Genomic DNA, 16686 nt, shown 5'->3' on the forward strand with positions numbered 1-16686 from the left:
CTATACTCCCAACCATGGCAATGCACTCCTGTTCAAGGCCCCTGCTCAAAGCTTTATTTCTCTTTAAGGCTCTCTTTTGTGTATTATAAAATAACTAATGGTCATGCTGACCTAGCTCAACACCATGTTTTGCATCTTTAGCTCAAGGCTAAGTTATGATTCTGTAAATCCTCTCGTGTGTACAAACATCACTTGTTTTTCCTATTTAAAAATCCTGCTAAAAACAAAGCCAGCACTGTGCTCTACTTTCTGGTTCATAGCATGTAGTTGTCGTGGCTTGCTGAGTTTGTAGTCATATTTACATGCATCGGGATAATGCACTCAGGGCTTAGATTCTTTCCCTGAGCATTTTTTCTCAAGGTGACCACGCTACCAATTTGAACTATACCTCTGTCTGGATTTTGGGTAGCAAATTGGTGCTGAGTGTCTCAGAGGTTTTTCTACCAAGACTGATGTTTTCTACCAAGACCAGATGTTAAGATCTCATCCTTCTGAGTTACCAATATGATCCTCCTGAGTAACGAGGATTACTGGCATAAGCTACCTAATTTCTCTAAAACACTGCAGTCTACACCATGATTTGTTGGTATCAGTTTTGTTTATTGCTTTCTTTGGAAAAAAAGTGATTAATGGATGTGATGTAAAAGCAAATTTAGCATCAGATGCTCTTCTTTGATACCCTATGCTGTACCACTTAGTGATCCTTAGTGTGGAATTTTACAATCGTTAACTATTTAGAATTTATATAAGGAATAAACCTTACTTGCAGATCATCATAGAAATAACCAGTAATTGTCAGGTGTAAAGCTGCATATCAGAAATTGCAACATCTTTATAGTTAAGGCAGGAAGATTTAAAGTTCCACACCAACCAGCCTTTGCTACATTGAGATGCTTTCTTAAATTCATTTTTAAAATGACAAAAATAGATTAACCTCAACCAGGAATGTTTGACTTGCAATGTTGCAGACCCTGGGGTGCCCAGCTGGCAAGGCATGAGCAAAGACTCCACCAACATTGACTCCACAGAGCTGCAAGTACTTGCCATTTTGTTTTGTGGAAGTTTTCCTTTCAGCTTCTGGGCCTGGGGGCTTATCTGGGGGAGTAGAGTGGATGAAGATTATTTGAAATAGAATGAGGAAGAGTGCAAGCAGTCTGCACATTTTGGTGCAGTGGGTCCTAGGACAACATTATGTAAGCATGTGACAGATACGGTAGGTGTGTATTGTTAAAACTTCTGCTGGAATAAAGAGAATTGTGTCACCAGTCTTCTCTCTCATCATCAATACCCTTGCCCCTTGGAATACTTGTTCATGCTATGGCTGGCCCTCGGCATTGCAGGAAAATTTGGAAAAAAAATGATTGTTTTCTTGTTCTGCAATTTTTGCATTTTGCCTGTTCTTCTGTTAATATGCCTATGTATGATTATGATTACTATTACATGTTGTATATATGATTATTATACGCTTATATGCCCGTGCATGGTCATTGTATGCCTGTGTATGATTGCTATAACTAAAGTATACCAATTATAATTTAACATTCAATGTGATAATCTTCATTTTACAAATTTTTATATTCTGTAATATTCTTCTTCCTAATAGTAATAACATGACCTACATATTGAGCAGTAGGTGAATTGAAATTAAAATTATTGGATTAATTAATTAAATGCCATGTATTATTAAAACATATAATATCATCCACATATAAGTGCAATTGAATATCATCAGAACAGAATATTTCATAATCTAATGATATATACTCAAATTTCTGTAGGTGTTTTAAGTTATTAGTATTAACTGCAAAACTATGATATTTCCTTGCACATTTTTGGTAGCAATTGGCATCCATAGGAGACACTGAAATGTCCACATTTTCTTATTTCTAAATAATATACAAATAGTATAACATGTTGAACTTAACAGCAAAATTCTTACTTTTTTTCTTATTTCCCCATGTTACAGACCTTTTGAGTCTTTGTGTCTTTTCAGGTTGATCTGTTGGTGAACTATCAGCAGATCTTCTCAGGATTAGTTATGCTATTTTGTGTTATATATGTTCTATAATATTTCCCTTTCCTCTCCTGCACTTTTGTTCTTATCATTCACAACTCTTGCAGGATGGCCACTGCTTAGCAGTCTGTTAAGAATATTGGGATGGTTTGGGGAAGAGTTGAACTCAACATCTGATATTTCACCTATGTACAGTGTTCCTATTTTTTTTAAGAATGATAGACTATTTCATAGTGTAAAATAGACAAAAGAATTAACAATATTTAAGCATTTTGCTTTTGTTTTCTCTGAGGCCAGGGAGATCTATATGGCAAAGACTGATAGTAGTATGTGTATATGTGTGTATGTATTTTGCTTGTCCTGGGTTTTAAACACAGAGTCTGATAATTATTCCTGAGCATTCATGCTCAAGTTAGCAGTCAACCACGTGGGCCACAGCTCCCTCTTGGGTTTTTGGATAGTTATTTGGCAATAAGTGTATCATGGACTCTCCCATCAGAGTAGGCTTTTAACTTTGATCCTCAGGTGGTCTATTAGCCGAGTACCTAGGATTACAGGTGTGAGCCACCAGAATCTGGCTCATAGGGCTTATTTGAAAGGAAACACTTTGATATTTTAAAGATAAGCATGGAAGTCCAGTTGATTTTCAGAATTAATAGATAACTAAAATTCAGTAAAAGGAGTATCTTCTGAGAAAAGCATGTGTCCTCTGATATTATCATTTTAAAGCAATTTGTTTTGATTGTGTTTGCAATATTAAAACCAGCATTGTATAAGCCTCTTGTTTCTTCCCTCAATATGTACAGGCAGGGTATCACTAGAAAATATACTAGAAAATAGATTAAAACATTGGATAGGTTTATAAATTGCATCATAAGTTTCTTCAGTTCTGTTTAGGAAACAACATCTGATTCACACATGTATGTCAATACTTAGAAATAATCGTATATCTGAACTGTTTTACTTTATTTAGATTGCTATACTATAACAGAATGGGCAGTATTTATTGTAGTGTAGGAGACTATTATCAGTGGTGACACAGGTGAAGACTTGCTTTCTGAATAATAGTTGAGTGATGGCATATTGAGAGTGACCAAAGTGTTTTCTTGACCTTTTTTGGGGTAAGGGCATAAATCTGATTCATGAGGATTCTCCAAACTTAATCTCTTCCCAAAGTACACGTGACTTAGTTCTTAATTTATTAGTTTGTTTACTTCAGTTTTATTTTTAGGGCCCATTCTGGGACTTGAAACTCAGGGCTTTGCTGAAAGGTAGTACTCTGCCACTAGAGTTACCTGATCTGCATAGAGTGTTGTGCTGGTAAATTGGAGATAACAGTTTTATGGTCTTCCATACCCAGGTTGTCTTTCAATTGCAGTCCTTTTAAGTAGCTATCATTACAGTCATGAGTCCCTGCCAATAGGCAACTGTAAGGACATTTCTAGGACTTTTCTAGGATTTTAGGCTGGCAAGGATGTGGAATAAAGATATCATGTATCAATGAGGCTTCACATATGACTGTTATCACAGCAGGTATATTATGATAGAGTGTTCTTTTAAATTTTTTGCTTTAATGTCTTTTCTTTTTGGTGGTGAGAATTGAACCCAGGTATTGTGCATGATAGGTAGGTTATGTGTACTCAATGAGCTACGCTCTCCTTCTAGTCTATTAGTTCTTTGTTAAAGTAGTTAGGTATTTTGGAAAGATGTCTCTCTGTAGCACTGGATAGTTTGGACATTGCATTGTGGCCCAGTATGGAGTTGAACTTGTGATCCTATTGCCCTTTCTGTGGCACCAGACTCATAACCTTTGTCCTATAATTGTTTTGAAAGTACTTTTCCCAGAATGGGCAAATAGTTTATGTAGTTTGAAGAGAGATATATCTCTAACCTTTCTCTTTAGTACTTGTAATAATGCACAATAAATTGTCTTTTACAGGTTTGGATAAATACCTCAGACATTATATTGGTTGATCTGCATAAGAGACTATTTTGCAAACCTTTATGCCAACAAATTCGAGAACTTGGAAAAAATGGATGATTTCCTAGAAAAAATTCATATCCCCAAACTTAACCATGACGATTTAAACCTTCTAAACAGACCCATATCCAGTATTGAAATAGAAACAGCAATAAATGATCTCCCATCCAAGAAAAGCCTAGGTCCAGACGGATTCACTACAGAATTCTACAAAGCCTTCAAAACAGAACTCACACCAATATTTCTCAAACTCTTCAATGAAATTGAAAGAGAACGTTCACTACCAGACTCATTCTATGAAGCCAGTATAAGCCTCATTCCAAAACCAGGCAGGGACTCATCACAGAAAGAGGACTATAGACCGATTTCCCTGATGAACTTTGACGCGAAAATTCTCAACGTCCCATCTGTATCTGTAGCTTCTATTATTGATGATGTTCTTGTATCACCTTCCTGTGGTTGTACCTACACTATCTCTGTAATCTCATCTGAGTATATTGGAAACCATGTATACTGGTATTAGAAGTCGGAATTTCAAAGGGAATACCAAAATTGAGAGACACAGGGTAAAAAAAAGACAACTACAAAAGCAATACTTGCAAAACTGTTTGGTGTAAGTGAACTGAACACCTCAGGGGGAAAGGGAAAGAGGGAGGAGGGAGTGGGGTATGAGGGACAAGGTAACAAACATTACAAGAAATGTATCCAATGCCTTATGTATGAAACAGTTTGATAATAAAAATTTGAAAAACAAAAACAAAAACAAAAAAAGAATCAAAGGAATTGACCAATTGCAATTACATCTTAGACCAGCCAAATACTTCTTTATATTCATGTTTTTGGTTGCTACTATCAGACATGAGCTTGCAGTTCCTCATTCTCCACTGTGGGGTTTCACTGACCTTCCCACTGTCAGGTCAATGATGAAGCTGGCCCTATAAAATGGCATTGGCAGTAAATGAGGACTGAGGATGCCACTTTGGTTTTTGGTTGTGAAGTACCTTTCCATGCCCATGTTCATCAGTGTCAGTGGTAAACCTTGTCAATAATGGCCCTGCACCACACTCATTCTGGGGACACCAGAGCTACAGGAACATCGCCTTCATCTGGATTCAGAGGGCCAACCATGGGAAGGTCTCTCCTCCACCTCAGTGAGAAAGAACTAGATATCCTTTTCATGTAGCTACTTTTTCTTTCTTTTTTTTTTTTCAATATTAGGCCATATGATTTATTCAGTAGTTTTTATGTTCCCAAATTACAATTTGTCTATTCGTAAATCTACAAAAGTTACCATTAGAATTGTCTGTGCTTATAAAATACCAAGTTTTGTTTTTAAACTGTTATATATACTCATGAACACCGGTCTGCGACGAGTTACATAGAATCATAGGCACTTCAAAGGCTTAAAAAGATGTTTACAACTTAAATGTATTTTTAAGAACAAAAACTGATTCTTTCAACTCCTCCCATATCTTCAAATTGCAATAAATTAACAAATACAGTGGCCAAAGGAATCTGCAGCAACTGCTCAAATACTGTTTGCATCTTTGGGTTTGCTAAAGCTTATCAGTAATTCACACATCAGGTCTTCCCAAAAGGAGATCTGATCAGATAGATAGGACTAAAATAGTCTTGTAGTCATAATCCGATTTTACACATTAATTTGTGGTTTCAAATCTGCCCGAAGCTACAGGTAATGAAACATAAAAGCAGGTGTAAAATGGATAGTTCTGACACTTAAAAATTTACATAAAGCAGAGGTTAAAGTTTACATATTTGAAAAATCACATATACACTAAATTACCATTATCTGAATCATCCGAAGAAGACAAATTACACCATGACAACTACAAAAGGGCTTGGGTTTTGTTTCTGAAAGGGCTAAGAAAAGAAGGCAGAGAATAAAGGACCAGAGATAAATTAACAAAGTCAGACTTAGTAAGGTCAATCAGAGACATGCTGACAAATGAAAACAGCTTTTGTCTTCCAACCAATGGACAAAAATCAAAACAAAACAAAAATAAACTAAAGAAATAATCATTTCGTATTTGCGCATCAAAAGTTTCAAAGGTTTTCAGAACATAATATTATAATATTTTGCCACTGCTACTCACAAGAACACTGCAGATGTTTTTCAGTTTTACTTCAGTTCTAAAGAAATACATGAAAAGTTTTAAATACAATGGGATTTTAGCATTAAAGTGCCAGAATGGCTCTTCAATGAAAACAAAACAAAAAACCCAAAAAAACACAAAAACAAAACAAAGATCTTCATTATTCTATGCAAAAGCTTTATTTTGAAAAGTTCTGTGATCTCATAAATGAGACCCTAAGAGGGAGTTTTAGGCATAAAACTCCTTGGTCGGTGCCTTCTGATACGCAGCACTGGATGGCTTGCGCTCTCCCAGGTCGTAGCTTCCTTCGTCCTTCTTTCTCATGCGATAGACCAGCAGTAGGATGAGGAAGATGGCAAAGAGGAAGCCGATCACTCCACCCGCAATGACAGCTGCTAAGACTTCTGTCCGTTTAAACAGATTGTCTGAGTGTTTCTCAGTATACACGTTTGTGTCTTCATCAGCAGGTTCCATTTTCCTTTCTGAGTCAGACACATGAACTTCCTCCTTATCAACTTCTTAAGGGGACTTCGTCTGAGCAGGCATCTTGCTCTGTGATTTCAGTGTCGTGGTCTCCACTTTTGGAACAGCACTAGTAAATGAGATCTTTGGAATTGACCGTGAAGTTGTCAGTTCTGGACTCTCTATGTCCTCATCGGCTCCTGAGCCAGAGGCAGAAGCATAGTCGTCATCATCAATAGGATACACTCCAGAAGCTTCTTCAATGGAGCTGTTGTCAAGGTACATGTCTTTATCCGATGTCAGCTCTGCTCTCGACTCGGCCGACACCAAGGCCACCAAGCCCAAGGTGAGGAGGATCCACGCACGCTGCATATTCCCGGGGACCAGCTGCTCGCCGCCGCTGCGGGCGAAGAGGGCGAAGGGAAGATTCAGTCCTGCGCTCGGCGCCGTCCGCCTCGGGGAAAACGGGGAGCCGTAGCCGCCGCAGCAACCGCGGCTCCGGGGCTCGGGGCTCCGGCTTCGGGCGTGTGAGGGGCGCTCGCTTTCTCCTCCGCCGCCGGCTCTCGCCGCCCGCGCAGCGCCCCGGGAACGCGGCACCTCGGTGTGGGTTTGTGTTTGTCTTTTTTTTCACTTGTTGGTTTTCTGCGCTTCCCGACGCGGAGTTGGAGCGGTGGAGAGGCTGCTCCCCGGAGCAATCTTCTCGATCGGCGGGATCTTTACACCTCCGCGGACTCCCTCCCCGGGGTGGGGATTCCGTTCAGGGATTTAAAAAAAAAAAATCGTTGGCTGGAAATGGAGCTGCGGCTTGAAGTTTGCGGGCCGAGCGGCGGAGGCGCGCGACGTGCGGGGCCAGAGCTCCCGGAGTATCTGGAGAGCTGCGCCTGGGAGCCCGGCTAGTCCATGTAGCTACTTTTTCTAAAAGGCAATCATCAGAAAAATGAACCTACAAACAAGAGCTTCAGGCAGTCTGAGTTGACCATATTCGTTGGGGTTGCAGGTATTTAAAGAAAGGAGGCATCACTAAGCTATTTATCAACCTGCAAACCTTTTCAATGCTCTCATAAAGTTTAACAATTTAAATATCCATGCTGTATCTTGGTATTCAATAAATATAGTTGTATATATTCTGCCATAAATTACAATTCTCAATGTTATCTTGAACCAAGATGGTATTTCCATATCATACCTATTTAAAAGCAAAATAAGAGCTCATATTCCTGAACACAAAACCAGGAACTCCCCACTCCATTCAAAAGACAGCAGTATAATCTAGATTACATCTCAACATCTATTAAATGAATGGGTTTTTAAATAAAAATGTGAGGGAAAATCCACTTTTTACCCCTTATGTACCACTGGAAAAAAGCATAATCCTCTAAATGTTTTTAAAAATTCCCTTAGTGTTATTTCTTCTAGACATCTGAGTGAAGAAAAAATGATTAAGGAACTATCATTCATCTCTGCCCTCTTCCTTCAGCCCAAATCCGTCATCTGCCAATGTGTGACCTATGGAGCTATGGAGCAGCGTGTCAACATCTCTTCAAAGATGGCCCCTTCAGGTTGGAAACTCATAGGTTGGCTTCCTGAAGGTCACATCCAGACAGATCACACTTCTAAATCAGTTCCTGCGAGTGTTAACAGCTGCTCTTAGGTTGCAGTTCTGCAACTTTGCGTTTTTCAAGGTGCCAACTCTGTGGTTATTCCTGTCCTCTGACTTCTTTCTATATCCACACCTTTCAGATTAGCACCTTCCAAGTAAGCTTTATGAACAGAGGGATCTTCAAAATTTCATAGCTTCAAGGACGCCCCTTCTACACTGAAATGGAGCATCTTGACTCCCCTGGACATTTGTGCAATCAAGCACTGATCCTGAAAGATCAGCTCCTTCAAGATTTGCACAGCACAGATTTGCATGAGCAAGGTGTCAGCGGTTTAAATGGCCATTTTGATATTAATGTATTGGAGAACCAAAGGAGGAAGATCGGCATCACTGAAATTTAACCCCTGGCAACACAATTCTGATTTGTTCAGCATGGCTACTAGCAATCAAACAAATTCCTTTCGAGATAATTGGTGAATGGTACTCTAGTGGTTTTGAGTTCTTTATTGCCACTTCGAGGTGCCCGATCAATGAGTCAATGCCAAAAATCGTGACTCCTTCTGAAACACCTAATAAGTTAATGCCATCATTTACAATGAGCTGTCCATGATGCAAGTAGTTCAAAATGGGTTCAAAGTACTGAGGATTTGGATCAATTAAGAAAGCTCCTCTGTGATCCTGCTTATTCCCCCAGACAGCTACATCTGTCCTTAAACATGTGGGCCAGCATACTTACTGTCAGTTTAAAGTACCTCCCTCTGACATTTAAGGTTAGCCAATCTGTGTTAGACCCAAACAGTCCTTCAGTGATTTAGAATCTGTCTGAGGATCCATAAATGGCTCTCACACACAAACAAGACATTATCATCCCTGATCAAAGCAATGTCCTCCTTTCCTCCTTTCCTGTTGAACACACTGGTGGCTTTTGTGCCAGGTTTACTGCTAGCCACAGAAATAAAATTGGATAACGTTCCATACAGAGCCCCTACATTCCCGTTCTTGGAGCTGCTATTAAGTAACAGGATCTCTCACATCATCGCGTGGCCCGCTGGTCCAGAGGGAGCTGCCACCCGCCTCACTGGCCCTCTGCCCACCTTCTTCTCCTTCTGCCCATCCCCTCTACCCACGGGGACTCCACACCTTCCTGTTCCTGGCTGACCTACTCGAAGGCACTCACACTCCACGTCCCACACCCCACGCCCTCCAAGTCCCAATTATAACTGTGGGGTCTAGCTGTTTAATGCCTAACATATGAGGGGAGGCGGCCTCCTGATTTCCAAGTTAAGTATTCCTGAGTTCCGGAAAACTTAAGTAACATCTAATCTGTCTGTTTTGTAGAAGAGACTGCATGTGTTATTCAGATATAGGGATGGAAATGTAGGCAACAAAACTTATGAAGTACATCACCTATAATTAAAAACATTACCTATAATTGCCATCACCTATACCTTGAGCCTTGACCTAAAGCATTTAGTTTGGAAATGCATTAATTCTTTATTATTATTACTATTATACCCATCATGTTTCTGTGGAAATTATTTCCTGCCCTTATGTAAGAAAATCAATTGATCATCACAGAGTTCATGCTAGAGATTTCATCTTACCACTTCCATATCAACAAACACAAAATGCCATTGCATTTTAAACGTCTTTTTTAAAAATAGTCATAATTAAAACTTTCCATTGGACAAATGTGAGGATTATGTCAAGTTCAATCACTGAGCATGTTTTGGAAATCATACCATTGTAATGTTTTTAGTCATATTGTCGGGTTCTCAGCCCCCCAGCACTCTCTCAGCCTGTGGGAGAGACAGGAAAGCTCGCCCTGATGGCAGGCCAAGAAAGGAGAAGGGTCAACGGACCGCCCACAGCCAGCCACCCCCTCACCGGAGGACAATCAGACAGAGTCCAGGAGAATGTCTGTGCACTTCTTGCTTTATTGAAAGAGCTCTGCTCTTAAAATAGGTCAGAGAGGTTACTTGCACCTATCTGGGGACTGTGAAGGGCGGCCTGAGCTGTCCATCAAGGGTGGAGGGTTGAGGGACCAATCCTAAGAGGTGGCCTAATTCTACGTCACAGCCCACAGGACCACCTCCAGGTTCATCACCAGGCGCTATCTTTGTCACACATGGTCCCAAGGCTGGGAGGTGGGGCCAGCTAGCACCGCCTTTCCAGGTTCTTCCATAATAGCCACACGTGGCCCCAGGGCCGAAGAGAGGTGGGGCCAGCTAGTTAATTGCCTCTTAAGAATGCAAGGCATCTGGGTGGGCCTGCCCCACATCTTTCCCTTTGGTTTTTATTAGCAGGTGGCTGCCCTACTTGAGAGTGTGCCTGTTTTAGGTTGCCCCCCTCTGGAGATCTTACCTGTCATTGACTACCACTGTAGCTCTTCAGGCAAACCTACCTGCAGAGCTTGCCAGCCCAGTGGAAGAACTCAGGGGGTGGGGGAGGAATTGACACTCAAGAGGAGGCCCTGTTATTTTTGCCTCATGCTGTACACCCTGGTAGGCTGCACATTCTGGTAGGGTCCATGGCCAGCTTCATGGGGTTCCCAATTGTCTAAAAGCAGCATATTGCTGTCAGACCACCATTAACTGAACAGCTTTGGCTCATTGCTTAAGAAATAGGGGAAGTCAATTAACCACACAAAGGTCAAGTGTAAACACAGAGGCAAATGTTAACACAAGGATCATCAGGGATCTCTCCCACAAGGGGGAGAAGGTGAGGGAGCCACCCATTTAGCTCAATCTAGGGAAAATTGAGTTCAGTCCATTTCAGTGTCACTCAGGATAACACAGGTAGAGTCCCCATCTCTGGCAGTGAGGTAGAAGCAGGCAAAGTCCCCCTTCTCTGGTGGTGAGGTAGAAGCAGGTCCAGGCCCTGGCGATTATGGAGGTCCAAGGCAGCCAAGGTGCTAGCAACTTAATGCATGTCATTAGTAAACAGTTTATCATAAACATGAAGCAAGGTGCCAAAACCCTCAATGCCTATCCCCTCCCCCCACACGGGAACCCCTAAGCTCAGCAACCGGGGAAAGGCAAAATGGAAACAGTGCAAACTCCATTCCAGTTCTTTGGCAAAGCTATAGGCGGTATCACCACAGTGAAACATTGCACCATAAAAGGCATCAAGGTAGCGTTCAACAAGGCAGTAGGGCCGGGTAACTGAAAGGAAGGGAGGCTAGCTGCCTCCATTGTTACCTACAATTGCTGATACACACAAGCAGGTTTCCTGTATTTCCAGGAAGGAGCTGGAAGAAATCCACCACAGTCTTTTTCATTCCTAGAGAGAACAAACAAGGAAGCATAACTCAAGAGTGAGTGCTCTTGGGTAGTTATTCTGGTGAACAGTATTTTAGGTCTATAGCAGGTATCCAAATTAGGCTCGTTTCCCCAATCAGGAAAAGGTATCCAAAGCCCCTTCCCATGCTAATAAATGGGTCAGGACCTCGCCATGATCCAGTAAGCGGGTCCTTCCATCGGACTTCCACCTTTAAATAAGGTGTCTGATTTGACCTATGCTTCTGAAAAGCCATCAGAGGTTGGTCTTTGGAGAAATTTAAAATATTTAATGTAAGCATGGCTGTCCTTAACTGGTCATGGGGGCTGCTTCCCCTTTTTGTTTCAATAATTGGTCCTTTAGGTTCTTACTATGCCTCTCGATTATGGCTTGACCCCTTGGATTGTACAGTATTCCAGTGGTGTGTTTAATGTTCCATATTTAAAAAAATGTTTGCAATGGTTAGCTTATAAAGCAAGGCCCATTGTCTGTCTTTACCTGTAGGGGTAGTCCCAGGATGGCAAAACATTGTAGGAAATGGCTTTAAGCATGCCAGGGCCCTTTCACCTGAATGGGCAGTTGCCCAACAAGCATGTGAGTGGGTGTCTATGGACATAAATATATATTTTAATTTTCCAAAGGGAGCATAGTGGGTTACATCAGTTTTGTCAGATAACATTAGGCTTAAGACCTCTGGGGTTAACTCCAGGAGACTGCAGAGGCAGGATCTCCAGAAATGGCATAGATGATTTGCATGTCCTTATGATCATTTTAAAGTCCTTTATAGGACCCAGGGGGAATCTTTGATGTAACCCTCTCCAATTTAAATGCATAAGCTCATGGAGTCCTTGAGCCATTTGAAAATTTTGAGGCTGTGCAGTGGCTATGGCTATCATATCCCATTGGTAGCCAACTGATCAGTCATTTGGTTCCCTCATGCCAAATTTCAAGGCAGCTGCTGTTGTCCTCTAAGTTGCTGTAAAAAGACTGGCTCAGCTCGTTCCTTTAGTAAAGACCAGACTTAGATCATTAGGGGGGTAATTATATTTTTATCTAGTTTAATGTATGAGGACACTAGGGTTGGTAACAAATTAACTACATACAAACTGTCAGAAAACAGGTTCATCGGCTGCTGGACATGTGTTAGTGGTCAGGGTAACTGAGTAGAGCTCCTTAAACTGTGCAGAACCTGTAACTGGCAGGGAAGAAGATGGAGTATATCACCGTGGCAGATCTCGCTTTTCCTCTGTCAGTAAAAACATTTACAGCTTTAATAAGAGTTTTGGTAGAGAAACGTATGGGGGGGAAGTCCACTGTAACCTTGAAAATGAAGTTACCCATCTTGAAGTGCCATAATGGCAGCCCAACTTCTCCATGAAACCCTCTAAGGCACTAGACACCCAGTTATGGTTTCTTTTAACCCACTCAAAATCTGACAGCCGGTAGCGAATAACTAGCACATCAGGATCCTGCCCATAATGTCTCAGGGAAGTATCCCTGCCCTTAATTACCAGGTTAGCTAGCTGTTATAGCTGGGAATAAACCCTGGGAGCCCCTCCTACTGATGCATGCACCCATTGGAGAGGCTCGCCCTCCTGATTAAGGGTGGCGGGGGAAGAAAGCTCTGAGCTGGGAAGGATCCATAGACAAAGGGGGCATTTGGGCCTATAATGAGCCAATTGTGCCATGTTTAAGGCCATCTGAATTTTTTGAAATATTACTTGATGTGATGGAGTTATTCTAATAACATCAGTGGGGGCTTTATCCTTTAAAGAGTCAAAAAGCATAAACAGATCCTCTGTAGGCAGGTGAAACCAAGGCCTTAACCAGTTAATCTCACCTAACAGTTTTCTAGCTCCACCAAGGTATAGGTGCCATCAAATCAAATAATATCGTATTATTTAACCTTACCAGCAGATGTTAGAGAGCATAAATGAATAACAATCAAGAGGTCAAAGGGTCAGGACAATGTTCAGCTTCTTCTATCCCGAATCAGCTAGTTAGTCATGTGTGATGGAGGCAGGCAGGAGAGATGATGGGTTGAACACCTCCTGCTGGGTTGCCTGCAAATTTCTACAGACTGGTTAAAGATATTAGTTTGGGAGCAGACTGTGGAGGCAGCTTCCTGTAGCCACATAACGCCACAGTCCACGCAGCTCACATACATGTCGACCTGGATCCTATAAAGCAAAATATTAATGCTGGGTCAGGAAAATCTAGGTCAGTAGCCACATTTGCATACTTGTTCCGAAATGACTCTGGTCCCTTGATCCTATAGAGTTTATGAGAGCACAGGAGAGAAAAATGGAGAAGTAAAATCTTAGTCTATACCAAAGAACTGTCAGGATCAAATGTACTTGACTTTTAGCATAGATAGACATAAAAAATAACACACTGATTTTATATCATTATACTTATACCACATGCTGCATATTTGAACCTTTTGGAGTTTTTCTTAGACACCTTTGCTTACACCCAAACATGATCAGTTTGGGTTTTTCCTGTTTTTTTTTTTTTCTTTCGGCTTGGAGTCTGGTGATAAGTCAGGATTGCCTCCAGGTTGTTTACTGTGTTCCAAAATGACTCTGGTCTCTTGATCCTATAGAGTTTATGAGAGCACAGAAGAAAAAAACGGAGAAGTAAAAATCTTAGTCTATACCAAGGAATTGTCAGAATCAGATTGTTATGCCAAGTCGCCAGAACACCACCAAGAAGGCCACAGAGACTCAGACGTTCCGAAATGCAAAAGCAAGGCTTTATTCAGGCGAGCTGCAACTCGGGCCTCATCCTACCCACCGACAACAGCGGAGGTTAGGAGGAAGCCCCAAGCTGTGATTGCACAGGGCTTATAACGGCAAAAAACTAAGTTACAGCCATCAGGTGTTCAAGCAAGACAAAAAACAACAACAAAGACAGCAATCAGGTGTTCAAGCAAGACAAAGGTACAGGTGTTCAAGCAAGCAAGATTAGGACACAGGTATAAATCTGATTGGCTTGGGGCTCGAGGCATTTTGGGGGCAGTTAGAGTTCTTGACCGCTGGCCCTAATAAGCTTGTCCTGGGTTTGCTCACAGGGCCTGCTTATCTCAGGTTCGCGTGGTAAAGTGGAGCCTGACTTCAAAATGGCATAACAAATACATTGATTTTTATATCATTATACTTATACCACATGCTGCATACTTGAACTTTTGGAATTTTTTTTTGGACACATTTTCTTATACCCAAACATGATCAGTTTGGGTTTAAAACCTGTTTTTTTTTTTCTTTCAGCTTGGAGTCTGGAGATAAAAGTGAGGATTGCCTCCAGGCTGTGTACTGTGACCCCACCCACAGGCTGTAATTTAATATGGTAGTAGTTAAAATAGTAGGCTATAGTTAAAATAGTATCTAAAAAGGCAAGTAATTTTTTAAACCATGATGCTAGATTTAACATGTTTTGCCAACAGACAATGCAGACTGTTGTGCACAAGCTTTGGAGTGTGCTTAGAAAACCCCCCCTCCTTTTGTTTTTGGAATTGGCCATGTAAGTGTCCTGGAATTCCAGTGGCAAAATGATATTATTTTGCCCATATTTTATAACCACATGGTCAGTTAGAAAACAAAATCTTTCTCAGCAAACAAAAATTTAAGCAAAAGGTGGGAGACAGGGTTACCAGGAGCTGGAGTCTCCACACTCCTGCCTAGCCTCCAGGAATTTGGCACGCCCATTACCTGGAGCATGGGTGGGAGTCACTTGCTAAAACTCATTCTATTTTCCTCCGAAAACTTAGGATTTAGCCAACAATAATCAGAATTTAACTGAATCTCCAAACTTAGCAAACATTAATAACAAGGACAGAAAACTTTTATTTCTTTTAAAGCAGATGTTAAGCAAATAAGCCCTTCTGCTCCTGGGCAGCCAGGGGGCTGTCTCCCCTCCATCCAAGACATTCCTTAGACATGCTTCCCAGGCCTCAGAAGCAGGAAGAGTGAGAGTCTTAAAGGGGCCTTTACTGTCCCCGGTGTTGGGAGGCCTGGAGAGAAACAGGCCTTGAGGGGGGATGAGGTCGGGTAGACCCCAAGAGGGCAATACTCTCCCAGGTCCGTGCAAAATGGTGGGGAGCCTCCAGTGGCGGAGGGTTGACGAGGCGGCGAAGGCCGCCCCCCACCTCGCTCATCCACCATGGGTCCCCGGGGCCGAGGTGCATGGCTCAGAACCCGGGGTCTGCCGAGCCAGCCGGCAGTGAAGAGGGAATCTTGATTGAGGGTGTGAGGATTAAAGAAAAATATAGATAAGAGAAAAAGGAAGACAAGAGGCAAAAGATGGGGTTCAGGAGGTCTGCATCTCGAGATTGTAACTCAAGACTGCAGCCAAGTTTATTCCTAACTTCCAGTTTATATGCAGTTTAGGAATCAGGGAATAGCATAGGGTTGCTAACATTCAAGAACAAAACAAAACAGGCTTTGAAGTTCACAACATCTGATTACAGTAAATACAGGATGAGGTTGATTAACATAGGAATATACTCCAGCAGACATAGCAAAGCCGACATAGCAAAGAACATAGAAAAGCAATTCCAGATAGTGGCTGTGAACAAATGCTATCGAACAAATGTCATTGCACCTAGCATATCCTGGTAATAACAACAGCGCCAGAGGTCAGAATGAATTTAGCTGCAAGTTTGGCTCCTGACACCGGGGGTATCAGGCCAAGGCTCCTCTATGGGCTCATCAGAGTGAGGCATTGAGCCCCTCTCTGAAGTGCCAGACACGTGAACCCCATTTTAGAATTAAACCCTGAGCCAATCAGATTTGTACCTGTGTCCTAATCTTGCTTGCACACCTGATTGTTGTAACCTTGTTCTTTGCCTTTATAAGCCCTGTGTAATCACAGCTCGGGGCTTCCTCCTAACCTCCACTGTGTCGGTGGGTAGGACGAGGCCCGAGTTGCAGCTCGCTTAAATAAAGCCTTACCTTGCTTTTGCATTTCGGAAATGTCTGAGTCTCGGTGGTCTTTTTGATGGTGGTCTTGCAACTTGGCACAACACTCTCCTCCTGGGAAGATGGAAGGGCTGTCTCTCTCCCATCCAAGACATTCCTGCCCAGATCCTTCCCAGGCCCAGATGCTTCCCCTTAGGGGGCCTGTGGAAAAGCTCCTCTCCCAAGTTGAATTCCCTCCTTTCCACTTCCTGCTCTATGCAATCCTAAGTAGCCCAGTTAAAGAGATTGGCATCCGCCAGCCAATGGGCGGTGCGTAT

At 41.9% G+C, this 16686-nt stretch overlaps 1 protein-coding gene and 1 pseudogene across 1 annotated transcript; both read right to left on the reverse strand.

Moving 5' to 3' along the window:
* Positions 1 to 6265: 6265 nt before the first annotated feature.
* LOC125344493 (syndecan-2-like) lies at positions 6266 to 7357 on the reverse strand. The gene is given in 1 exon segment (XM_048337010.1): positions 6266 to 7357. A coding segment is annotated over 1 exon segment (606 nt). The 5' UTR covers positions 6944 to 7357; the 3' UTR covers positions 6266 to 6337.
* A 720-nt stretch (positions 7358 to 8077) lies between these two features.
* Positions 8078 to 15613, reverse strand: LOC125344494 (annotated as a pseudogene).
* Between the last annotated feature and the right edge of the window lie 1073 nt (positions 15614 to 16686).

The sequence above is a fragment of the Perognathus longimembris genome, unplaced genomic scaffold, assembly GCF_023159225.1.
Source record: "Perognathus longimembris pacificus isolate PPM17 unplaced genomic scaffold, ASM2315922v1 HiC_scaffold_104, whole genome shotgun sequence".
In the NCBI taxonomy this organism is placed as follows: Eukaryota; Metazoa; Chordata; class Mammalia; order Rodentia; family Heteromyidae; genus Perognathus; species Perognathus longimembris.